At 65.4% G+C, this 25057-nt stretch overlaps 1 protein-coding gene across 3 annotated transcripts in view; it reads left to right on the top strand.

The window, feature by feature from the left end:
* Positions 1 to 25057, top strand: part of CHD3 (chromodomain helicase DNA binding protein 3) — a 45866-nt gene that overhangs the window by 7679 nt on the left and 13130 nt on the right. For 2 of the 3 annotated variants that reach the window (XM_066208467.1, XM_066208470.1), the window contains exons 2-28: positions 2245 to 2363; positions 2842 to 3030; positions 4053 to 4177; positions 4747 to 4985; positions 5870 to 6000; positions 6337 to 6472; positions 6606 to 6668; positions 8021 to 8199; positions 9749 to 9979; positions 10736 to 10933; positions 11417 to 11631; positions 12731 to 12862; positions 13495 to 13594; positions 14201 to 14392; positions 15348 to 15548; positions 16250 to 16387; positions 16941 to 17062; positions 17959 to 18132; positions 18219 to 18360; positions 19115 to 19246; positions 19859 to 19976; positions 21661 to 21785; positions 22220 to 22451; positions 23069 to 23235; positions 24271 to 24448; positions 24727 to 24792; positions 24899 to 24984. In XM_066208467.1, coding sequence (XP_066064564.1) covers positions 2245 to 2363; positions 2842 to 3030; positions 4053 to 4177; positions 4747 to 4985; positions 5870 to 6000; positions 6337 to 6472; positions 6606 to 6668; positions 8021 to 8199; positions 9749 to 9979; positions 10736 to 10933; positions 11417 to 11631; positions 12731 to 12862; positions 13495 to 13594; positions 14201 to 14392; positions 15348 to 15548; positions 16250 to 16387; positions 16941 to 17062; positions 17959 to 18132; positions 18219 to 18360; positions 19115 to 19246; positions 19859 to 19976; positions 21661 to 21785; positions 22220 to 22451; positions 23069 to 23235; positions 24271 to 24448; positions 24727 to 24792; positions 24899 to 24984 — 4130 coding nt within the window. The remainder of the gene's footprint in view (positions 1 to 2244; positions 2364 to 2841; positions 3031 to 4052; positions 4178 to 4746; positions 4986 to 5869; positions 6001 to 6336; positions 6473 to 6605; positions 6669 to 8020; positions 8200 to 9748; positions 9980 to 10735; positions 10934 to 11416; positions 11632 to 12730; positions 12863 to 13494; positions 13595 to 14200; positions 14393 to 15347; positions 15549 to 16249; positions 16388 to 16940; positions 17063 to 17958; positions 18133 to 18218; positions 18361 to 19114; positions 19247 to 19858; positions 19977 to 21660; positions 21786 to 22219; positions 22452 to 23068; positions 23236 to 24270; positions 24449 to 24726; positions 24793 to 24898; positions 24985 to 25057) is intronic. The other variant, XM_066208468.1, reaches the window with a different exon arrangement.

Genomic DNA, 25057 nt, shown 5'->3' with positions numbered 1-25057 from the left:
ACTGTCACGGTGTCACCAGGGTTTGGTCACTGTCACAGTGTCACCGGGGTTTGGTCACTGTCACGGTGTCACCGGGGTTTGGTCACTGTCACGGTGTCACTAAGGTTTGGTCACTGTCACTGTCACGGTGTCACTGAGGTTTGGTCACTGTCACAGCGTCACCGAGGTTTGGTCACTGTCACGGTGTCACCAGGGTTTGGTCACTGTCACGGTGTCACCGGGGTTTGGTCACTGTCACGGTGTCACTGAGGTTTGGTCACTGTCACGGTGTCACCAGGGTTTGGTCACTGTCACGGTGTCACCGGGGTTTGGTCACTGTCACGGTGTCACTGAGGTTTGGTCACTGTCACGGTGTCACCGGGGTTTGGTCACTGTCACGGTGTCACTGGGGTTTGGTCACTGTCACGGTGTCACCGAGGTTTGGTCACTGTCACGGTGACACCAGGGTTTGGTCACTGTCACGGTGTCACCAGGGTTTGGTCACTGTCACGGTGTCACTGAGGTTTGGTCATTGTCACGGTGTCACCGGGGTTTGGTCACTGTCACGGTGTCACCGGGGTTTGGTCACTGTCACAGTGTCACCGGGGTTTGGTCACTGTCACGGTGACACCAGGGTTTGGTCACTGTCACGGTGACACTGCTGTCCCCATGTGAGGAATCCCGTGCCGTCGCTGGGTCGCTGTCACGGTGTCCCAGGGGGATGGCAGACACTGGAGTCTCCCCGAATGTCCCCAAATCCACTCCTTTCACCCCAAAACATTTTCCAGTGGAAACAGCCCAAATTCCCATGGATTTTCCGGTTTTTTTTTTCCCTGCTGGGAGTGGGTGCTGTTGGTGGACAGGCCTCGGGCTGTGGCTGCTGCTCCTTCTTCAGTTTGCCCAAAAAGTTGTTTTTTTCCCCCAGATATTCCTGCTGCAGGAGATCCAACTGAGGGTCAGTTGGTTTGGGGTGGAAAAAGGGGTGAAAAGGTCACTGGGGGGCCCCGTCCCTTTGTGGGAGGGGACATGGTCACCTTTGGGTCACCAGTGGGACCTCAGTGTGGTCACCTGTCCCTGTCACCTGTCTGTGTGTGTGTGTCACCATCCCGGGGACCTCGGTGTGGTCACCTGTCCCTGTCACCATCCCGGGGACCTCGGTGTGGTCACCTGTCCCCTGTCACCCGTCTGTGTGTGTGTGTCACCATCCCGGGGACCTCAGTGTGGTCACCTGTCCCTGTCACCCGTCTGTGTGTGTGTGTCACCATCCCGGGGACCTCGGTGTGGTCACCTGTCCCCTGTCACCCGTCTGTGTGTGTGTGTCACCATCCCGGGGCTTTAACAGTGTCACCTGTCCCTGTCACCCGTCTGTGTGTGTGTGTCACCATCCCGGGGCTTTAACAGTGTCACCTGTCCCTGTCACCCGTCTGTGTGTGTGTGTCACCATCCCGGGGACCTCAGTGTGGTCACCTGTCCCCTGTCACCCGTCTGTGTGTGTGTGTCACCATCCCGGGGCTTTAACAGTGTCACCTGTCCCTGTCACCCGTCTGTGTGTGTGTGTCACCATCCCGGGGCTTTAACAGTGTCACCTGTCCCTGTCACCCGTCTGTGTGTGCGTGTCACCATCCCGGGGACCTCGGTGTGGTCACCTGTCCCCTGTCACCCGTCTGTGTGTGTGTGTGTCACCATCCCGGGACCTCGGTGTGGTCACCTGTCCCCTGTCACCCGTCTGTGTGTGTGTGTCACCATCCCGGGGCTTTAACAGTGTCACCTGTCCCTGTCACCTGTCTGTGTGTGTGTGTCACCATCCCGGGGACCTCAGTGTGGTCACCTGTCCCCTGTCACCCGTCTGTGTGTGTGTGTGTCACCATCCCGGGACCTCGGTGTGGTCACCTGTCCCCTGTCACCCGTCTGTGTGTGTGTGTGTCACCATCCCGGGACCTCGGTGTGGTCACCTGTCCCTGTCACCCGTCTGTGTGTGTGTGTCACCATCCCGGGACCTCGGTGTGGTCACCTGTCCCCTGTCACCCGTCTGTGTGTGTGTGTCACCATCCCGGGGACCTCGGTGTGGTCACCTGTCCCCTGTCACCCGTCTGTGTGTGTGTGTCACCATCCCGGGACCTCGGTGTGGTCACCTGTCCCCTGTCTTGCTGTTTGTCACCGTCCTTGTGGCTGTGGAGGGGCCGTGGCACAGCCGTTGTCCCTGTGCCCTGCCCCTGTCCCCATGGTGTCCCTGTCCCCACGGCTGAGGCCACCGTGTCCCCACAGATGGTGACGAGGAGCTGCTGCGGGGCCTCGAGGGGGCCCTGGGGGTGAAGAAGAAGAAAAGGGGCCCCCGGAAACAAAAGGAAAACAAACCCGGAAAACCCCGGAAACGGAAAAAACTGGTCAGTGCTCCTGGCTGGGCCCTGCTGGGGACAACGGGCGGGGACAGGGGACAGGGACAGGGGACAGGGGCTGGGGACAATGGATGGGGACAGGGACAGGTGACAGGGACAGGAGCTGGGGACAACGGGTGGGGACAGGGATGGGTGACGGGGTCAGGGACAGGGGACAGGGGCTGGGGACAATGGATGGGGTCAGGGACAGGTGACAGGAACAGGAGCTGGGGACAGTGGGCAGGGACAGGGATGGGTGACAGGGGCAGGGGACAGGTGACAGGGACAGGTGACAGGGGCTGGGGACAGGTGACAGGGACAGGTGAGAGGGACTGGGGACAGGTGACAGGGACAGGGGCTGGGGACAATGGGTGGGGACAGGGGACAATGGATGGGGTCTGGGGACAGGCCTCAGGGTGTCATTCAGGGGCTCTCCGGTTCAGTGACAGTTTTGGGGTGTTTTTGGGATGTTTTTGGGGTGCCCCAGGTGAGCGAGGATGAGCTGGAATCGGAACGGGACGAGTACCCCCGCGAGGAGTACCGGGAGAAGTCGGAGAGCGGCGGCAGCGACTCAGGCGGCGCGGGCCGGAAGCGGCGGCGGAAGCACCGCGAGAAGAAGGAGAAGAAAACCAAGAGGAGGAAAAAGGCCGACGATGAGGGGGGGCAGAAGGTCAAGGTGTGGCCCAGGGGGGCACCCCGGGGTGGGGGGCACTGGGGGCTCCCCCAGGCCTGGCCTGTGCAGGGGAGGGCGGGATCTGGGGGGGTCCCAACACCTGGAGGGGGTTCTGTCACCTCTGTGGGGTTCTGTGAGGGTCCCAACACCTGGAGGGGGTTCTGTCACCTCTGTGGGGTTCTGTGAGGGTCCCAACACCTGTGAGGGGGTTCTGTCACCTGTGTGGGGTCCCATGGGGGTCCTGACACCTGTGAGGGGGTTCTGTCACCTGTGTGGGGTCCCATGGGGGTCCTGACACCTGTGTGGGGGTTCTGTCACCTGTGTGGGGTCCCATGGGGGTCCTGACACCTGTGTGGGGGTTCTGTCACCTGTGTGGGGTCCCGTGGGGGTCCCAAAACCCCTTTGGGGTCCCATCTCCCCTCTGGTCCTCCTGGGGGTCCCATCACCCACGTTGGGACCTTCAGGGGTCCTCACAGGTGACGTGTTTGCTTCTCCTCCTCTGTGTCCCCGTTCCTGGTGTTCCTCCCCGTCCTGCTGTCCCTGGTGTCCCCCTCATGTGCCCCTGGTGTCCCTGGTGTCCTCCTGGTGTCCCCCATGTCCTCCTGGTGTCCCCCATGTCCTCCTGGTGTCCCTGATGTCCCCCCGGTGTCCCCCCGGTGTCCCCCCGGTGTCCCTGGTGTCCCCCTGGTGTCCCTCATGTCCCCCGTGTCCCCCTGGTGTCTGTGGTGTCCCCTTGGTGTCCCCGGTGTCCCCATGTCCTCCTGGTGTCCCTGGTGTCCTCCTTGTGTCCCCCTCATGTCCCCCCGGTGTCCCCTGTGTCCCTGGTGTCCCTGTGTCCCCCTGGTGTCCCCTGTGTCCCCCCGGTGTCCCCGGTGTCCCCTGTGTCCCCCCGGTGTCCCCCTGGTGTCCCTGTGTCCCCCCGATGTCCCCTGTGTCCCCCCTGTGTCCCCCCGGTGTCCCTGTGTCCCCCCGGTGTCCCCCCGGTGTCCCTGTGTCCCCCCGGTGTCCCCGGTGTCCCCGGGCAGGCGGTGGAGCAGAAGTCCTCGGCGCAGCTGCTGGGGGCCTGGGGGCTGGAGGACGTGGACCACGTGTTCACCGAGGAGGATTACCACACCCTCACCAACTACAAGGCCTTCAGCCAGTTCATGAGGTGGGGCTGGGGGCACCCCGGGGCTCCCCGTGGGTGCTGGGGGGGCACTTGAGGGGTCCTGAGGGTCCCTCTGGGTTTTTGGGGGGCACTTTGGGGTTTTGGGAGGGTCCTTTTAGGTCATTGCAGGGTCTGGGGGTGCCCCTGGGGTGCTGGGGGGCACCTCAGGGACCTGGGGGGACACACACTGAGGTGCTTTGAGGGTCCTGAGTGGTCATCCTGGGACCCTGAGTGACCACGGGGATCCTGAGTGTCCGCAGGGATCCTGAGGGACCTCAGGGCCATCATGGGACCCCAAGTGACCACAGGGATCCTGAGTGACCCTGGAGATCCTGAGTGACCACGGGGTCATCCTGGGACCCTGAGTGACCACAGGGATCCTGAGTGACCACGGGGTCCCTGAGTGACCCCAGGGCCATCCTGGCATCCCGAGTGACCTCAGGGCTATCCTGGGACCCCGAGTGACCCCTGGCCCACCCCAGCACGCTCCGTGCCCACCAGCCCACCCCAAAAGGGACACAACTTCCCTCCCCCCCCGCCCCCTTCACCCCCCGTTTCCGCCCTCCCCGCAGGCCCCTGATCGCCAAGAAGAACCCCAAGATCCCCATGTCCAAGATGATGACCATCCTGGGGGCCAAGTGGCGGGAGTTCAGCGCCAACAACCCCTTCAAGGGCTCGGCCGCCGCCGTGGCCGCGGCGGCGGCGGCGGCGGCGGCGGCGGTGGCCGAGCAGGTGTCGGCCGCCGTGGCCGCCGTGGCCCCCGAGGCGCCGCCGCCGCCCCTGCGCAAGGCCAAGACCAAGGAGGGCAAAGGTGGGGAGGGGTCTCCTCACCTCTGGGGGGGTCGGGGGATCATCCTTGGGTGCGTGGGGTCACCTTTGGGTGGTTGGGGGGTGGGGGAGGTCACTGGTGGGGTTTGGGGATCGCCGATGGTGTGTGGGGGTCACTGGGTGGTTAATGGGGGGCTTGGGGGGTCGCTGGGGGGTTTCTCGGGGGGTTTGGGGGTTCGTTGAGGGGTCATCGGGGGGGTTTGGGGGTCATTGAGGGGTTCCTGAGGGGGTTTGGTGGGTCCTGGAGGGGTTTGGGCAGTTCCTGGGGTGGTTTGGGGGTCCCTGTGCTGTTGTTGGGGTCCCTGTGCTGGTTTTGGGGTCCCTGTGCTGATTTTGGGGGTCCCTGTGCTGGTTTGGGGGTCCCTGTGCTGTTGTTGGGGTCCCTGTGCTGGTTTTGGGGGTCCCTGTGCTGTTGCTGGGGTCCCTGTGCATGTTTTGGGGGTCCCTGTGCTGGTTTGGGGGTCCCTGTGCTGTTGTTGGGGTCCCTGTGCTGATTTTGGGGTCTCTGTGCTGGTTTGGGGGTCCCTGTGCTGTTGTTGGGGTCCCTGTGCTGGTTTTGGGGTCCCTGAGCTGGTTTTGGGGGTCCCTGTGCTGTTGTTGGGGTCCCTGTGCTGGTTTGGGGTCCCTGAGCTGGTTTTGGGGGTCCCTGTGCTGGTTTGGGGGTCCCTGAGCTGGTTTTGGGGGTCCCTGTGCTGTTGTTGGGGTCCCTGTGCTGGTTTGGGGTCCCTGTGCTGGTTTTGGGGTCCCTGTGCTGGTTTTGGGGTCTCTGTGCTGGTTTTGGGGTCCCTGTGCTGGTTTTGGGGGTCCCTGTGCGTGTTTTGGGGTCCCTGAGCTGGTTTTGGGGTCCCTGACCCGCCGTGCCCCCAGGCCCCGGGCACAAGAAGCGCAGCAAGAGCCCGCGGGTGCCCGAGCTGAAGAGGAAGATGAAGGGCAGGAAGATGGCGCCGCTCAAGATCAAACTGGGAGTGCTGGGAGGGAAACGCAAGAAGAGCAGCTCGGTGCGTCCCCTGGGGACACTGGGGACAATTGGGGACACTGGGGACACTGGGGACATCGGAAACACTGGGACACTGGGACACTGGGGACACTGGGACACTGGGGACAATTGGGGACACTGGGGACACTGGGGACATTGGGGACACTGGGAACACTGGGGACACTGGGAGCACTGGAGGACAGGGTGAGGGGGGCACTGGGGGACACTGGGGACAAGACAGGGAGACACTGGGAGCACTGGCAGTGGGGACACCCAGGGACAGCGGCACTGAGGACGGGCACATGGGATGGGGCACTTGTCCCCAATGTCCCCAATGTCCCCGCTGTCCCCCGCGCAGAGCGAGGACGCCGGCGAGGCCGAGGAGGAGTCTGACGCCGAGAGCCCCGGGGTGCTGGGGGCCGCCCCCCGGCCCGACCCCACCGCTCGCCTCAAGAAACTCAAACGGGGCCGCCCCGGGCGCAAGAAGAAGAAGGGTGAGCGTCCCCCGAGCGTCCCCTAGAGTCCCCGAGAGTCCCCGAGAGTCCCCGGGTGCCACCACCGCCACCCCGCGGGCGACGGGGACGGCCGGGTGACGTCCCCGTGTCCCCTCCCCGTCTCTCCTTGCAGCCCCCGGCGCCGGCCCGGGCCGGGAGCGCGGCCCCGTGGGGACGGGCGCGGCGCCCGCGCACGGTGAGACACCCCAAAGTGTCCCCAAGGCGTCACCCGGGGTCCCCGAGCCCCCACGGGTGTCCCCGGCCCATCGGCGGGGGGCCGCTGTCCTGTCGATTGTCTTGGTGGTGGTGGCCAGGGGTGTCCCCAACTCTGTCCCCGTGTCCCCAACTCTGTCCCCGTGTCCCCAACCCTGTCCCCACCCCTGTCCCCATGTCCCCATGTCCCCAGCCCTGTCCCCGTGTCCCCAGCCCTGTCCCCAGCCCTGTCCCTGTGTCCCCAGCCCTGTCCCCAGCCCTGTCCCCGTGTCCCCAGCCCTGTCCCCCTGTCCCCAGCCCTGTCCCCAGCCCTGTCCCCAGCCCTGTCCCCATGTCCCCAACTCTGTCCCCATGTCCCCAGTCCTCTCCCTGTGTCCCCAACTCTGTCCCCATGTCCCCAGCCCTGTCCCTGTGTCCCCATGTCCCCAACTCTGTCCCTGTGTCCCCAGCCCTGTCCCTGTGTCCTCACCCTGTCCCCTTGTCCCCATGTCCCCGTCCCCAGTGTCCCCATGTCCTCATCCCTGTCCCCGTTGCCCCCCATCCCCGGTGTCCCCAGTGTCCCCATTGCCCCCCACACCCCCTGATCCCCCCACAGGCACGGTGACAGCAGTGAGACAGTGACGGTGACACCGGTGACACCAGTGACACCAGTGACAAATCCGTGACACCAGTGACACAGTGACACAGTGACATAGTGAGACCAGTGACACAGTGACAGATCAGTGACCCAGTGACAGCAGTGACGCAGTAACACAATGACACTGTGACAGCAGTGACAGTGACACGGTGACACGGTGCCAGCAGTGACCCAGTGACACAGTGACAGATCAGTGACACAGTGCCAGCAGTGACAGTGACACCAGTGGCACAGTGACAGATCAGTGACACGGTGGCAGCAGTGACAGATCAGTGACACAGTGACACGGTGCCAGCAGTGACCCAGTGACACAGTGACAGATCAGTGACAAAGTGCCAGCAGTGACAGTGACACCAGTGGCACGGTGACAGATCAGTGACACGGTGACACGGTGGCAGCAGTGACAGATCAGTGACATGGTGACACGGTGGCAGCAGTGACCCAGTGACACAGTGACAGATTGGTGACACAGTGACACGGTGTCAGCAGTGACAGTGACACCAGTGACACAGTGACAGATCAGTGACACGGTGACACGGTGACATGGTGGCAGCAGTGACCCAGTGACAGCAGTGACAGCGACACCAGTGACACAGTGCCAGCAGTGACAGTGACACCGGTGGCACAGTGACAGACCGGTGACACGGTGACGCGGTGACAGGGCGGCAGCAGTGACAGTGGCCCCGCTGTCCCCGCAGGGCCGGGCCCCGAGGAGGAGGGCGATGGCTACGAGACCGACCACCAGGACTACTGCGAGGTGTGCCAGCAGGGCGGGGAGATCATCCTGTGCGACACCTGTCCCCGCGCCTACCACCTGGTGTGCCTGGACCCCGAGCTGGACCGCGCCCCCGAGGGCCGCTGGAGCTGCCCCCACTGCGTGAGCTGCGGCCTGGGGGGCACGGGGGGGACTGGGGGGATTGGGGGGCGCTGGGAGGGGACTGGGGGGCACTGGGAACATCTGGGGGGCGCTGGGAGGGGATTGGGGGGTGCTGGGAACATCTGGGGGGCACTGGGGGGGATTGGGGGGTGCTGGGAACATCTGGGGGGCACTGGGGGGGATTGGGGGGCACTGGGAACATCTGGGGGGCACTGGGAGGGGACTGGGGGACACTGGGGGGGGACTGGGGGGTGCTGGGAACATCTGGGGGGCACTGGGAGGGGATTGGGGGACACTGGGGGGGGATTGGGGGGCGCTGGGAATATCTGGGGGGCACAGGGAGAAGCTTGGGGGGCACTGGGGTCATCCTGGGGGGGTTGGGAGGGAGTTAGGGGTCCCTAAGAGCATTGTGGAAACCGCTTGGGGTTGTTTTGGGGCCGTTCCCTGGGTTTGGGGTGTCCCTGGGGTGTTTTGGGGCCGTTCCCTGGGTTTGGAGTGTCCCTGGGCTGTTTTAGGGCCGTTCCCTGGGTTTGGGGTGTCCCTGGAGTGTTCTGGGGCCGTTCCCTGGGTTTGGGGTGTCCCTGGAGTGTTTTGGGGCCGTTCCCTGGGTTTGGGGTGTCCCTGGAGTGTTTTGGGGCCGTTCCCTGGGTTTGGGGTGTCCCTGGGGTGTTCTGGGGCCGTTCCCTGGGTTTGGGGTGTCCCTGGGGTGTTTTGGGGCCGTTCCCTGGGTTTGGGGTGTCCCTGGGGTGTTCTGGGGCCGTTCCCTGGGTTTGGGGTGTCCCTGGGCTGTTTTAGGGCCGTTCCCTGGGTTTGGGGTGTCCCTGGGGTGTTTTGGGGCCGTTCCCTGGGTTTGGGGTGTCCCTGGGGTGTTTTGGGGCCGTTCCCTGGGTTTGGGGTGTCCCTGGGGTGTTCTGGGGCCGTTCCCTGGGTTTGGGGTGTCCCTGGGCTGTTTTGGGGCCATTCCCTGGGTTTGGGGTGTCCCTGGGCTGTTTTGGGGCCGTTCCCTGGGTTTGGGGTGTCCCTGGGGTGTTCTGGGGCCGTTCCCTGGGTTTGGGGTGTCCCTGGGGTGTTTTGGGGCCGTTCCCTGGGTTTGGGGTGTCCCTGGGCTGTTTTAGGGCCGTTCCCTGGGTTTGGGGTGTCCCTGGGGTGTTCTGGGGCCGTTCCCTGGGTTTGGGGTGTCCCTGGGCTGTTTTGGGGTTGTTCCCTGGGTTTGGGGTGTCCCTGGGCTGTTTTAGGGCCGTTCCCTGGGTTTGGGGTGTCCCTGGGGTGTTCTGGGGCCGTTCCCTGGGTTTGGGGTGTCCCTGGGGTGTTCTGGGGCCGTTCCCTGGGTTTGGGGTATCCCTGGGCTGTTTTGGGGTCATTCCCTGGGTTTGGGGTGTCCCTGGAGTGTTTTGGGGCCATTCCCTGGGTTTGGGGTGTCCCTGGGGTGTTTTGGGGCCGTTCCCTGGGTTTGGGGTGTCCCTGGGGTGTTTTGGGGCCGTTCCCTGGGTTTGGGGTGTCCCTGGGGTCAGTTCCGGGGTCCCCCCGCTGACCCCCAGCCCGTCCCCAGGAGAAGGAGGGCGTGCAGTGGGAGGCGAAGGAGGAGGAGGAGGAGGAGGAAGAGGAGGAGGAGGAGGGCGAGAAGGAGGAGGAGGACGACCACATGGAGTACTGCCGGGTGTGCAAGGACGGCGGCGAGCTGCTGTGCTGCGACGCCTGCGTGTCCTCCTACCACATCCACTGCCTCAACCCGCCCCTGCCCGAGGTCCCCAACGGAGAGTGGCTCTGTCCCCGCTGCACGGTGCGGCCCCGGGGACACCGGGGACACCGGGGGGACATGGGGACACCGGGGGACACAGGGGCATGGGGGGATATGGGGACATGGGGATATGGTGGGGTGTGGGGGCGTGGGGACGCTGTGGGGACATGGGGACACTGAGGACGTGGGGGCGTGGGGACGCTGTGGGGACGCTGTAACAGATCAGTGACACAGTGACAATAGTGACGCCAGTGATACAATGGCACAGTGACAGCGATGGCAGCAGTGACACAGTGACACAGTGAGGACATGGGGGCTCGGGGACACTGGGGACACTGTGATGGGTCAGTGACACGGTGACAGCAGTGACACGGTGGCACAGTGACACATTGGGGTCATGGGGGTTATGGGGACACTGTGGGGACACTGTCATAGATCAGTGACACGGTGACACAGTGACACAGTGGGGACATGGGGACACTGGGGGAATATGAGGGGATATGGGGACATGGGGGGACATGGGGATATGGGGAGGCTATGGGGACACCGGGCACAGGGGACACTGTGGGGACACTGGGGGACGTGGGGGTTCTGGGGGCGTGGGGACACTGTGGGGACACTGCGGGGACACTGTGGGGACACTGAGGCCATGGGGACAGCGCAGGGCCCCCCCCCCTCAGGACACAACCCTGTCCCCCCCCCGTGTCCCTGGTGGTGGTCACACCCCCCATCCCCTCGGTGTCCCCGCTGTCCCTGCTGATGTCCCCGCTGTCCCCGCTGTCCCCGCTGTCCCCGCAGTGCCCGGTGCTGAAGGGGCGGGTGCAGAAGATCCTCTACTGGCGCTGGGGGGAGCCGCCCGCCCCCGTGGCCCCCCCCGGAGCCCCCCAGGCCCAGGAGGGGCCCCCCCAGGCCCTGCAGGGCCGCTCCGAGAGGGAGTTCTTCGTCAAGTGGGTGGGGCTGTCCTACTGGCACTGCTCCTGGATCAAGGAGCTGCAGGTACGGCCCCAAAAACACCTGGGGGACCCCAAAAAACACCTGGGGGACCCCAAAAACCCGGGGGGAACACCCCAAAGTATGGGGGAACACCTGGGGGGCTCAGCATGGATGGGGCTCAGTGTCCTACTGGCACTGCTCCTGGATCAAGGAGCTGCAGGTACGGCCCCAAAAACACCTGGGGGGACCCCAAAAACCCGGGGAGGACCCCAAAAACACCTGGACAGCTGAGGGGCCTCAACTTGGAGGTGCTGCCCTCTAACTTTGGGATATTCCCCTCTAACTTCGGGGTGTCCCCTCCTCTAATTTGGGGTGTCCCCCTCTAACTCTGGGATGCCCCCTGTAACTTTGGGGTGTCCCCCCTCTAATTCTGGGGTCTCCCCCTCTAACTTTGGGGTTTTCCCCTCTGATTTTGGAGTGTCCCTCTCTAACTTTGGGGCGTCCCCCCTCTAATTTGGGGCGTCCCCCCTCTAATTTGGGGTGCAGCTGGAGATCTTCCACCTGGTGATGTACCGGAACTACCAGCGGAAGAACGACATGGACGAGCCACCGCCGCTGGACTACGGCTCCGGGGACGACGACCCCAAGAGCGAGAAGCGGGGGGCCGGGGGGGACCCCCTCTTCGGGGGCATGGAGGAGAGGTTCTACCGCTACGGCATCAAACCCGAGTGGATGACGGTGCACCGCATCATCAACCACAGGTGGGGACCCCCGGGGCACCCCCAGATCCCGCGGGGCACCCCAAAACCCACGGGGAAACCCCCAGATCCCACGGGGCACCCCAAAACCCATGGAGCACCCCCGAACCCCTCTAGGGCACTCCCAAACCCCCTGGGGCACCCCGAACCCCATGGGGCACTCCCAAACCCCACGGGGCACCCCCAAACCCCTCTAGGGCACTCCCAAACCCCACGGGCTCCCCCCGAACCCCTCTAGGGCACTCCCAAAACCCACGGGGCACCCCCAAACCCTCCGGGGCCCTCCGAGCCCCCCGAGGCACCCCAAAAACCCCAGGGGTACCCCCAAAGCCCCCGGGACAGGGGGACAGCAGGGGTGTGGCTGAGGGAGGGGTTTGGGGACCTTGGCGGCACCCCTGGGTCCTCCAGGGGCCGCCCCAGCACCCACTGGGATGGTCAGGTGACCCCGTGTCCTGTGTGACGCTGTCCCCGACGTCCCCTCCGTGTGTCACTGTCCCCGGGTGACCCCGTGTCCCCTCCCTGTCCCCAGGTGACCCCGTGTCCCCTCCACATGTCCCTGTCCCCAGGTGTCCCCAGTGTCCCTGTCCCTGCTGTCACCCTGGTGGCAGTGACAATCCCCTCAGGTCCCCTCAGTGCTGCCGGCTGTCCCCGTGTCCCCAGGGCTGCTTGGTGTCACCCATGGGTGCACTTGGGGACACCCAGTTGTCCCCGTGGGTGTCCGGTGTCACTGGGGGTTCCTGCTGTCACCCACGGTGCCACATGTCCCCTGGGTGTCACCGCTCTTCCATTGGCCCCTGGGTGTCCCTTGTCCCCATTGTCCCCTGGGTGCCCACTGCCCCTCTATTGTCCCCCACTGCCCTTGGGTGCCCGTTGTCCCTGCTGTCCCCACTGTCCCTGCTGTCCCTGTGCCCTGGGTGACGTCATGCCCCTTGGTGTCCCTGCCTGTCCCCTGGCTGTCCCTGGGTGCCCATGGGTGTCCCCATGTCCCCTGGCTGTCCCCATGTCCCCTGGGTGTCCCTGGGTGCCCATGGGTGTCCCCATGTCCCCTGGCTGCCCCCCGGCTGTCCCCCGGGTGTCCCCCGGGTGACGCGGTGCCGCGCAGCGTGGACCGGAAGGGGCAGTACCACTACCTGGTGAAGTGGCGGGACCTGCCCTACGACCAGGCCACCTGGGAGGAGGACGAGATGCCCATCCCCGACTACGACCTGCACAAGATGGCCTACTGGAAACACAGGTCGGGGACACTGGGGACACTGGGGACACTGGGGACACTGCGGGGACATTGGGGACACAGGGCTGTGCCTACTGGAAACACAGGTTGGGGACACTGCGGGGACACTGGGGACACTGCGGGGACACTGGGGACACAGGGCTGTGCCTACTGGAAACACAGGTCCGGGACACTGCGGGGTCACTGGGGACACTGCGGGGACACTGGGGACACTGCGGGGACACTGGGGACACAGGGCTGTGCCTACTGGAAACACAGGTCGGGGACACTGCGGGGACACTGGGGACACTGCGGGGACATTGGGGACACTTTGGGGACATTGGGAACACTGGGGACACAGGGCTGTGCCTACTGGAAACACAGGTCAGGGACACTTTGGGGACACTGGGGACACTGTGGGGACACTGGGGACACTTTGGGGACATTGGGAACACTGGGGACACTTTGGGGACACTTTGGGGACATTGGGAACACTGGGGACACAGGGCTGTGCCTACTGGAAACACAGGTGGGGGACACTGGGGGAACATCAAGGCCAGGGTGGGTGTGGGTGACGTGGGGACCTGGGGGGACACAGGAGCAGCCCGCTGGGGACACGGGTGACAGCGGTGACGCTGGTGTCCCCGTGTCCCCAGGGAGGTGTTCATGGGGGAGGACCCGGCCCAGCCCCGGCGTTACAAGAAGAAGAAGAAGGAGACGCCGGGGGAGGGACCCCCCGACTCCCCCACCAACGACGTGAGTGTCCCCAAACCTGGGGACCCCCAAACCCGGTTCCCCTGACCCACCTGAGCCCACCTGAGCCCACCTGAGCCCCGTGACGCCTCCATGGCCTTCCCAACCCTCTGGGGGTTTTTGGGCTGGCCTGAACACCTGAGTCACCCCCAAACCTGGTTCCCCTGACCCCTCGGTGTCCCCCCACTCCTGTGTGTGTCCCCGTGGTGGTGGCCCTGTCCCCTCGGCAGTGGCGCTGTCCCCTCAGTCATGGCCCTGTCTCCTTGGTGACCCCACTGTCCCCTCGGCGGTGTCCCCGTCCCCTTGGCATCCCTGCTGTCCCCTCGGCGGTGTCCCTGCTGTCCCCTGGGTGTCCCCGCTGTCCCCTCGGTGGCATCCCCGTCCCCTCGGCGGTGTCCCCGCCGTCCCCTGGGTGTCCCCGCTGTCCCCTGGGTGTCCCCGCCGTCCCCTGGGTGTCCCCCGCCATCCCCTGGGTGTCCCCGCTGTCCCCTCGGCGGCGTCCCTGTCCCCATGGCGGTGTCCCCGTCCCCTTGGTGGTGTCCCTGCTGTCCCCTGGGTGTCCCCGCCGTCCCCTCGGCGGCGTCCCCGCTGACGGCGCCGTCCCCGCAGCCCACGGTGAAGTACGAGACGCAGCCGCGGTTCATCACGGCCACGGGCGGCACGCTGCACCTGTACCAGCTGGAGGGGCTCAACTGGCTGCGCTTCTCGTGGGCGCAGAGCACCGACACCATCCTGGCCGACGAGATGGGGCTGGGCAAGACCATCCAGACCATCGTCTTCCTCTACTCGCTCTACAAGGAGGTGAGGCCTGGGGGGCGACGGGGGCGCCCACGTGGGGCTGGGGGCACCTGCGTGGGGCTGGGGGCACCCACATGGTCACTGTGGTCACCCATGTGGGGCTGGGGGCACCTGCGTGGGGCTGGGGGCACCCACATGGTCACTGTGGTCACCCAGGTGGTCACTGGGGTCACCCAGGTGGTCACTGTGGTCACCCATGTGGTCCCTGGGGTCACCCAGGTGGTCATTGGGGTCACCCACGTGGTCACTGGGGTCACCCGTGTGGCCCTGTGGTCACCCACATGGGGCCTGGGGACACCTGCGTGGGGCACCCAGGTGGGGCTGGGGGCACCTGTGTGGTCACTGGGGTCACCAGCTTTATGGGGTGACCTGCCTGGTCCCTTGTTGTCACACACCTGTCCCCTGTCCCCAAGTTTCCCCAGGGCTGTCCCCGTGTGACACAGTGTCCCCAGGGCTGTCCCCAGGGCTGTCCCCAGGGCTGTCCCCGTTGTGACACAGTGTCCCCAGGGCTGTCCCCAGGGCTGTCCCCAGGGCTGTCCCCGTGTGACACAGTGTCCCCAGGGCTGTCCCCAGGGCTGTCCCCAGGGCTGTCCCCAGGGCTGTCCCCAGGGCTGTCCCCGTGTGACACAGTGTCCCCAGGGCTGTCCCCAGGGCTGTCCCCAGGGCTGTCCCCGTGTGACACAGTGTCCCCAGGGCTGTCCCCAGGGCTGTCCCCGTATGACACAGTGTCCCCAGGGCTGTCCCCAGGGCTGTCCCCAGGGCTGTCCCCGTGTGACACAGTGTCCCCAGGGCTGTCCCCAGGGCTGTCCCCAGGGCTGTCCCCGTGTGACACAGTGTCCCCAGGGCTGTCCCCATGTGACACAGTGTCCCCAGGGCTGTCCCCAGGGCTGTCCCCGTGTGACACAGTGTCCCCAGGGCTGTCCCCAGGGCTGTCCCCGTGTGACACAGTGTCCCCCAGGGCCACACCAAGGGCCCGTTCCTCGTCAGCGCGCCGCTCTCCACCATCATCAACTGGGAGCGCGAGTTCCAGATGTGGGCCCCGGCCTTCTACGTGGTCACCTACACCGGGGACAAGGACAGCCGGGCCATCATCCGCGAGAACGAGTTCTCCTTCGACGACAACGCCATGAAGGGCGGCAAGAAGGCCTTCAAGATGAAGGTGGGCGGGGAGGGGACACCTGGGGACAGCGGGGGCGAGGCGGCGGCTCCTGGGGGGCAGGGGGGTGGCACCTGGACATCTGGGGGACAAGGGGGACAAAGGGGGTGACACCCGGACACCCGAGTCCCCTTGGGGTGGCACCTGGACATCTGGGTTTTGGGGTCCCGGGTGGGATGGGGGTGCCCTGCCGGCCTGGATCCCATACTGGGGGGTTTTGGGGGTCCTGGGTGGGGTTCAGGGGGTTCAGGGTGGGGTTTTCTCTGTGTTTTGGGGTTCAGGGCGGGGTTCAGGGTGTTCTGGGTGGGTTTTTTCCCTGTTTCGGGGTCCTGGGTGGGTTTTTTTCCCTGTTTTGGGGTTCAGGGGGTTCAGGGTGGGTTTTTTTCCCTGTTTTGGGGTTCGGGGTGTTCTGGGTGGGTTTTTTTTCCCTGTTTCGGGGTTCAGGGTGGGTTTTTTTCCCTGTTTTGGGGTTCAGGGTGTTCTGGGCAGGTTTTTTTTCCCTGTTTTGGGGTTCTGGGCGGGTTTTTTTCCCTGTTTCGGGGTTCAGGGCGGGTTTTTTTTCCCTGTTTCAGGGTCCTGGGTGGGTTTTTTTTCCCTGTTTTGGGGTTCGGGGCGTTCTGGGTGGGTTTTTTTCCCTCTCCTGGGCTCCTGGGCGGGCTTTGTCCCCGTCCCGGGCTCCCCGTGAGCCCTGCCCGTCCCCGCAGCGCGAGGCTCAGGTGAAGTTCCACGTGCTGCTGACGTCCTACGAGCTCATCACCATCGACCAGGCGGCGCTGGGCTCCATCCGCTGGGCCTGCCTGGTGGTGGACGAGGCCCACCGCCTCAAAAACAACCAGTCCAAGGTGGGGGGCGCCCCAAAAACCGCCCGGGGCTGCGGGGGGCACCCGCAAACCTGGGGGCGTGGGCGGGGGGTCTGGGGGTGCCCTCGGTGGATTTGGGGTGTCCCTGGTGGATTTGGGGCTGTCCCTGGTGGATTTTGGGGTGCCCAGGAGGATTTGGGGTGTCCCTGGTGGATTTTGGGGTGCGCGGGTGGATTTGGGGTGTCCCTGGTGGATTTTGGGGTGCCCAGGAGGATTTGGGGCTGTCCCTGGTGGATTTTGGGGTGCGCGGGTGGATTTTGGGGCACTCAGGGCCATGTCCCAGGTGTATTTAGGGGTGCCCAGATGGATTTAGGGGCACCCTAGGTGTATTTAGGGGTGCTCCAGGTGTGTTTATGGGTGCCCAGGAGGATTTGGGGTGCTCAGGAGGATTTAGGGGTGCCCCCAGGTGTATTTAGGGGTGCCTCAGGTATATTTTAGGTGTGCCCAGGTGTGTTTGGGGTGCTCAGGGCCGTGTCCCAGGTGTGTTTCGGGGCGCCCAGGTGTGTTTGGGGCGCTCAGGGCCGTGTCCCCGCAGTTTTTCCGGGTGCTGAACGGGTACAAGATCGAGCACAAGCTGCTGCTGACGGGGACGCCGCTGCAGAACAACCTGGAGGAGCTGTTCCACCTGCTCAACTTCCTCACGCCCGAGCGCTTCAAGTGCGTCCCCTGCGTCACCTCTGGGTCACCTCTATGTCACCTGTGTCGCCTCCTGTCACCTGCGTCACCTCCTGGGTCGCCTGGGTCACCTACAGGGTCACCTGTGTCTCCTGTGTCACTTCCTGTGTCACCTCCTGTCACCTGTGTCACCTGCCGTGTCACTGTTTCCCCCCATGTCCCCCCACACCCCGGTGTCCCCATGCCCCAGTGTCCCCATGTCCCCACGCTCACGGTGTCCCCGTGTCCCCCCATGTCCCCCCATGTCCCCACGCTCACGGTGTCCCCGTGTCCTCCCATGTCCCCCCATGTCCCCATGCTCACGGTGTCCCCGTGTCCTCCCATGTCCCCCCATGTCCCCACGCTCACGGTGTCCCCGTGTCCTCCCATGTCCCCCCATGTCCCCACGCTCACGGTGTCCCCGTGTCCCCCCACGTCCCCCCACGTCCCCACGCTCACGGTGTCCCCATGTCCCCCCATGTCCCCCCATGTCCCCCCATGTCCCCTCATGTCCCCACGCCCTGGTGTCCCCATGTCCCCACGCTCACGGTGTCCCCATGTCCCCCCACGCCCCAGTGTCCCCACATTCCCCCACGCCCCTGTGTCCCCACGTCCCCCACGTCCCCCCACGTCCCCCCACGTCCTCACGCTCACGGTGTCCCCATGTCCCCCCCATGTCCCCCCATGTCCCTCCATGTCCCCACGCCCCCGTGTCCCCGTGTCCCCCCACGTCCCCCCCGTCCCCACGCTCACGGTGTCCCCGCGTCCCCCCATGCCCCCGGTGTCCCCCACATCCCCCCACGTCCCCCCACGTCCCCACGCCCCGGTGTCCCCACGTCCCCCCACGTCCCCCCATGTCCTCCCATGTCCCCACGCTCACCGTGTCCCCGCGCCCCCAGTAACCTGGAGGGCTTCCTGGAGGAGTTTGCCGACATCTCCAAGGAGGACCAGATCAAGAAGCTGCACGACCTGCTGGGCCCGCACATGCTGCGCCGCCTCAAGGCCGACGTCTTCAAGAACATGCCGGCCAAGACGGAGCTCATCGTGCGCGTGGAGCTCAGCCCCATGCAGAAGTGGGTGTCCCCCTCGGCGCGTCCCCGGCCCCGCGGCGTCCCCCGGGAGCCGCCGGTGTCACCGCTGTCCCCTCCTCCACCCGCAGGAAGTACTACAAGTACATCCTGACGAGGAACTTCGAGGCGCTCAACTCGCGGGGCGGGGGGAACCAGGTGTCGCTGCTCAACATCATGATGGACCTCAAGAAGTGCTGCAACCACCCCTACCTGTTCCCCGTGGCCGCCATGGTGGGGACGTGGGGACATCGGGGACGTCGGGGGGGTGGGGGGGGACGTGGGGACATCGGGGACATCGGGGGGGTGGGGGGGACGTGGGGACATTGGGGACATCGGGGGGGTGGTGGGGACGTGGGGACATCGGGGACGTCGGGGGGGGTGGGGGGGGACGTGGGGACATCGGGGACGTCGGGGGGGTGGTGGGGACGTGGGGACATCGGGGACGTCGGGGGGGTGGGGGGGACGTGGGGACATCGGGGACATCGGGGGGGTGGGGGATGTGGGGGCGTCAGGGAGGTGTGGGAGGGTATGGGGACACCGGGGACATTGGGGACATTGGGGGGTGTGGGGACGTTGGGGACATTGGGGGGATGTGGGGGACATTGGGGACATTGGGGGGGTGTGGGGACATTGGGGACATCGGGGGGATGTGGGGACATTGGGGGGGTGTGGGGACATTGGGGACATCGGGGGGGGTGTGGGGGGATATGGGGACATTGGGGTCACTGGGGACTCTGGGGACATCGGGGACACAGAGGGGAACGGGGGAGACATGGGGAAGTGGGGGACGTCAGGGACACGGAAGGGACAGAGGGACACGGGATGGAGGAGCGGGGGACATGGAGATCATGGGGGGACACGTGTCCCTGTGGGTGACATCCCGGTGTCCCTGTGGGTGTCCCCCGCGGTGACGCCGGTGTCCTTGTCCCCGCGGTGACACCCGGTGTCCCTGTCCCCCGCGGTGACACCGGTGTCCCTGTCCCAGGAGTCCCCGAAGCTGCCCAGCGGCGCCTACGAGGGCGGGGCGCTCATCAAGGCCTCGGGGAAGCTGCTGCTGCTGCAGAAGATGCTGCGCAAGCTCAAGGAGCAGAACCACAGGGTGCTCATCTTCTCACAGGTGGGGACCCCAAAACGCGCCAGAAACACCCCAAAAACACCCGAAATCACCCCAAAACACCCCAAAACACACCAGAAACACCCCAAAACACCCCAAAACACACCAGAAACACCCCAAAACACCCCGAAACACACCAGAAACACCCCAAAATATCCCCCCAAGGACCCTCAAAATCGCCCAGTTTAACCTGTGCAAGTGCCAGCACTCCCAGTGTGCCCAGTATAGCTCCCCCAGTCCCCCAGTCCCCCCAGTCCCCCCCAGTCCCCCCCAGTCCCCCCCATTTCCCCAGTCCCCCCCAGTCCCCCAGTCCCCCCAGTCCCCCCAGTCCCCCCAGTCCCCCCAGTCCCCCCCAGTCCCCCCCAGTCCCCCAGTCCCCCCAGTCCCCCCCAGTCCCCCCAGTCCCCCCAGTCCCCCCAGTCCCCCCCAGTCCCCCAGTCCCCCCAGTCCCCCCAGTCCCCCCAGTCCCCCCAGTCCCCCCCCAGTCCCCCCCCAGTCCCCCAGTCCCCCCAGTCCCCCCAGTCCCCCCAGTTCCCCCAGTCCCCCCAGTCCCCCCCCAGTCCCCCCCAGTCCCCCCAGTCCCCCCAGTCCCCCCAGTCTGACCAGTCGGCGCAGATGACGAAGATGCTGGACCTGCTGGAGGATTTCCTGGACTACGAGGGGTACAAGTACGAGCGCATCGACGGCGGCATCACCGGGGCGCTGCGGCAGGAGGCCATCGACCGCTTCAACGGTAGGGGACAGCAAATGGGACACGGGACACGGGACAGGGACACGGGACAGCAAATGGGACACGGGACACGGGACAGCAAATGGGACAGGGGACACGGGACAGGGGACAGCAAATGGGACAGGGGACACGGGACAGGGGACACGGGACAGGGGACAGGGGACAGCAAATGGGACACGGGACACGGGACAGGGGACACGGGACAGCAAATGGGACACGGGACACGGGACAGGGACACGGGACACGGGACAGGGGACAGGGGACAGGGGACAGGGGACAGCAAATGGGACAGGGGACACGGGACAGGGGACAGGGGACAGCAAATGGGACACGGGACACGGGACAGGGGACAGGGGACAGGGGACAGCAAATGGGACACGGGACACGGGACAGGGGACACGGGACAGCAAATGGGACACGGGACACGGGACAGGGACACGGGACAGCAAATGGGACAGGGGACACGGGACAGGGACACGGGACAGCAAATGGGACACGGGACATGGGGCAGGGACACGGGACAGCAAATGGGACACGGGACACGGGACAGGGGACACGGGACAGCAAATGGGACACGGGACACGGGACAGGGACACGGGACAGCAAATGGGACAGGGGACACGGGACAGGGACACGGGACAGCAAATGGGACACGGGACACGGGACAGCAAATGGGACACGGGACAGGGGACATGGGACAGCAAATGGGACAAGGGACACGGGACAGGGACACGGGACAGCAAATGGGACAGGGGACACGGGACAGGGGACAGGGGACAGGGGACACGGGACAGCAAATGGGACAGGGACACGGGACAGGGGACACGGGACAGGGGACAGGGGGACAGGGGACAGCAAATGGGACAGGGGACACGGGACAGGGACACGGGACAGCAAATGGGACAGGGGACACGGGACAGGGGACACGGGACAGCAAATGGGACACAGGACACGGGACAGGGGACACGGGACACGGGACAGGGGACAGGGGACAGCAAATGGGACAGGGGACACGGGACAGGGGACACGGGACACGGGACAGGGGACAGGGGACAGCAAATGGGACAGGGGACACGGGACAGGGGACACGGGACAGGGGACAGGGGACAGGGGACAGCAAATGGGACAGGGGACACGGGACAGGGGACACGGGACAGGGGACAGGGGACAGGGGACAGCAAATGGGACAGGGGACACGGGACAGGGGACACGGGACAGGGGACAGCAAATGGGACAGGGGACACGGGACAGGGGACACGGGACAGCAAATGGGACAGGGGACACGGGACAGGGGACACGGGACAGGGGACAGGGGACAGGGGACAGCAAATGGGACACGGGACACGGGACAGGGGACAGGGGACAGCAAATGGGACAGGGGACACGGGACAGGGGACAGCAAATGGGACAGGGGACAGGGACAGGGACAGGGGACAGGGATAGGGACAGGGGATGGGGGACAGGGAATGGGCAAGGACAGGTGCCCGGGGGGAATTGGAGTGTTTTGGGGTGTTTTTGGGGTGTCTTGGGGTGTTTTGGGGTGTTTTGGGGTGTTTTGGGGTGGTTTTTGGGGTGTTTTGGGGTGTTTTTTGGGTGTTTTGGGGTGTTTCGGGGTGTTTTGGGGTGTTTTGGGGTGTTTTTGGGTGTTTCGGGGTGTTTGGTCCCGCCCTGACGCCGGGGGGGGCAGCGCCGGGGGCGCAGCAGTTCTGTTTCCTGCTGTCGACGCGGGCCGGGGGCCTCGGCATCAACCTGGCGACGGCCGACACCGTGGTCATCTTCGACTCGGACTGGAACCCGCACAACGACATCCAGGTGGGCACCCGGCACCTGGCGGTGTCACCTGGCCGGTGTCACCTGGTGGTGTCACCCCCTGGCACCGGGCACCTGGCGGTGTCACCTGGCGGTGTCACCTGGCAGTGTCACCTGGCAGTGTCACCTGGCGGTGTCACCCCCTGTCACCGGGCACCTGGCCAGTGTCACTCTCCTGGGCTGTTTCCCCTTATTGCCAAGTCCCTGAGGTGTCCCCACGATGTCCCCACGATGTCCCCACGATGTCCCCTCATTGTCCCTGTCCCCGCAGGCGTTCAGCAATGCCCACCGCTTTGGCCAGGGTGTCCCCACAGTGTCCCTGACTGTCCCCACGGTGTCCCTGACTGTCCCCGCAGTGTCCCTGACTGTCCCCACGGTGTCCCTGACTGTCCCCACGATGTCCCCACGGTGTCCCCTCACTGTCCCTGTCCCCGCAGGCGTTCAGCCGCGCCCACCGCATCGGGCAGGCCAACAAGGTGATGATTTACCGCTTTGTGACGCGGGCCTCGGTGGAGGAGCGGATCACGCAGGTGGCCAAGAGGAAGATGATGCTGACGCACCTGGTGGTGCGCCCGGGGCTGGGCTCCAAGGCCGGCTCCATGTCCAAGCAGGAGCTCGACGACATCCTCAAGTTCGGCACCGAGGAGCTCTTCAAGGACGAGAACGAGGGTGGGATGGGGTGGGATGGGATGGGATGAAATGGGATGGGATGGGGTGGGATGGGGTGGGGTGGGATGGGGTGGGGTGGGATGGGGTGGGGTGGGATGGGATGGGATGGGATGGGCTGAAATGGGCTGGGCTGGGCTAAGCTTAAATGGGCTGGGCTGAAATGGGATGGGCTTAAATGGGCTGGGCTTAAATAGGATGGGATGGGATGAAATGGGCTGGGCTGGGTTGGGTTTAAATGGGATGGGCTTAAATAGGATGGGCTGAAATGGGCTGGGCTTAAATGGGCTGGCCTGGGTTTAAATGGAATGGGCTTGACTAGGATGGGCAGGGCTGAAATGGGCTGGGCTGGGCCTGACTGGGCTGGGCTTAAATGGGCAGGGCTGAAATGGGCTGGACTGGGCCGGGCTGGGCCGGGCTGGGCCATCTTGGGCTACATCGGGGTGTGACAAAGCCGTGTCCCACGTTGGGGTGTGACAAAGCCGTGTCACACACTGGAGTGTGACAAAACCGTGTCGGGACCCGTTGGGCCACGTTGGGGTGTGACGAAGCCACCTCACGTGTCACGCTGGGCCGTGACGAAGGCACGGGCCAGCGTGTGACACGGCGTGGCCTCGCAGGGGACAACAAGGAGGAGGACAGCAGCGTCATCCACTACGACAACGAGGCCATCGCGCGGCTGCTGGACCGGAACCAGGACGCCACCGACGACGCCGACGTGCAGAACATGAACGAGTACCTGAGCTCCTTCAAGGTGGCCCAGTACGTCGTCAGGGAGGAGGACAAGGTGGGACGCCGGGGACGGCGGGGACATCGGGGACACCTGGGGACACCGGGGGACACCAGGGGACAGGGGTGTGGGGAGCCTGGAGGGGATGGAGACGACGGGGGGTGGAGGGCATGGGGGCGTGGAGGTGGAAGTGGTGGGGACAGTGGGGTGGGGACGGTGGGGTGGGGTCAATGGGGTGGGGACAGTGGGGTGGGGACAGTGGGGTGGGGTCAATGGGGTGGGGACAATGGGGTGATGGAGATGATGGGGACAATGGGGTGGGGACAATGGGGTGGGGACAGTGGGGTGATGGAGATGATGGGGACAGTGGGGTGGGGACAATGGGGTGGGGACGGTGGGGTGGGGACAGTGGGGTGGGGACAGTGGGGTGATGGAGATGATGGGGACAGTGGGGTGGGGACAATGGGGTGGGGACGGTGGGGTGGGGACAGTGGGGTGGGGACAGTGGGGTGATGGAGATGATGGGGACAATGGGGTGGGGACAATGGGGTGGGGACAGTGGGGTGATGGAGATGATGGGGACAGTGGGGTGGGGACAATGGGGTGGGGACGGTGGGGTGGGGACAGTGGGGTGGGGACAGTGGGGTGATGGAGATGATGGGGACAATGGGGTGGGGACAGTGGGGTGGGGACAGTGGGGTGGGGACAGTGGGGTGATGGAGATGATGGGGAAAGTGGGGATGAAGGCGATGGGACAATGAGGATGAGGATACTGGAGATGAAGGTGGTGAGGATGATGATGGGTGGTCCGTGTGTGGCTCTGATTGACCCTGGGTGACCCCAAGTGACCACAAGTGACCCTGGGTGACTCAGTGACCCTAGATGACCTGGGTGACCCCAAGTGACCCTGGGTGACCCTGGATAACCCCAAATGCTCCTGGGTGACCCCAAGCGACCTGGGGTGACTCATTGACTCTGAGTGACCCTGGATGACCCTGGGTGACCCCAAGTGACCCCGGGTGACCCCAAATGACCCCGAGTGACCCTGATTGACCCCGGGTGACTGTGGTTGACCCCGGGGGTGTCCGGCAGATCGAGGAGATCGAGCGGGAGATCATCAAGCAGGAGGAGAACGTGGACCCCGACTATTGGGAGAAGCTGCTGCGGCACCACTACGAGCAGCAGCAGGAGGACCTGGCCCGGAACCTGGGCAAGGGCAAGCGGGTCCGCAAGCAGGTCAACTACAACGACGCCGCCCAGGAGGACCAAGGTGGGCACTGGGAGGGACTGGGATGGACTGGGATGGGACTGGGATGGACTGGGACACACTGGGACACACTGGGATGGGACTGGGAGGGAACCTGGGCAAGGGCAAGCGGGTCCGAAGACAGATCAGCTACAACAACGCTGCCCAGGAGGACCAAGGTGGGCACTGGGAGGGACTGGGAGGGACTGGGAGGGACTGGGAGGGACTGGGAGGGCTGGGACACCCCGGGGTGGCCCCGCGGCGGCACTGGGCGCTGTCCCCAGCGCTGGCTCTGTCCCCAGATAACCAGTCCGAGTACTCGGTGGGCTCCGAGGAAGAGGACGAGGACTTCGACGAGCGGCCCGAGGGTGAGTGTCGCCCGGGTGTCGCCTGGGTGTCACTTGTGTCCCCGGGGTGTCCCCGGGGTGTCCCCGGGGTGTCCCCAGAGGGGTGCTGAGCCCTCCCCTCCCCCAGGCCGGCGTCAGTCCAAGCGGCAGCTGCGGAACGAGAAGGACAAACCCCTCCCCCCACTGCTGGCCCGCGTGGGCGGCAACATCGAGGTGAGGGGACGGGGACGGGGACAGTGACATGGATTGGGGACAGGGATGGGGACAGGGACGGGGACAGTGACAT

This window comes from Chamaea fasciata, unplaced genomic scaffold (genome assembly GCF_029207755.1).
Source record: "Chamaea fasciata isolate MVZ Bird 193981 ecotype frontalis unplaced genomic scaffold, bChaFas1.0.hap1 SCAF_260, whole genome shotgun sequence".
Taxonomy (NCBI): Eukaryota; Metazoa; Chordata; class Aves; order Passeriformes; family Sylviidae; genus Chamaea; species Chamaea fasciata.
The sequence above is the reverse complement of the archived record's forward strand: the minus strand, read 5'-3'. Positions and strand labels throughout refer to the sequence as shown.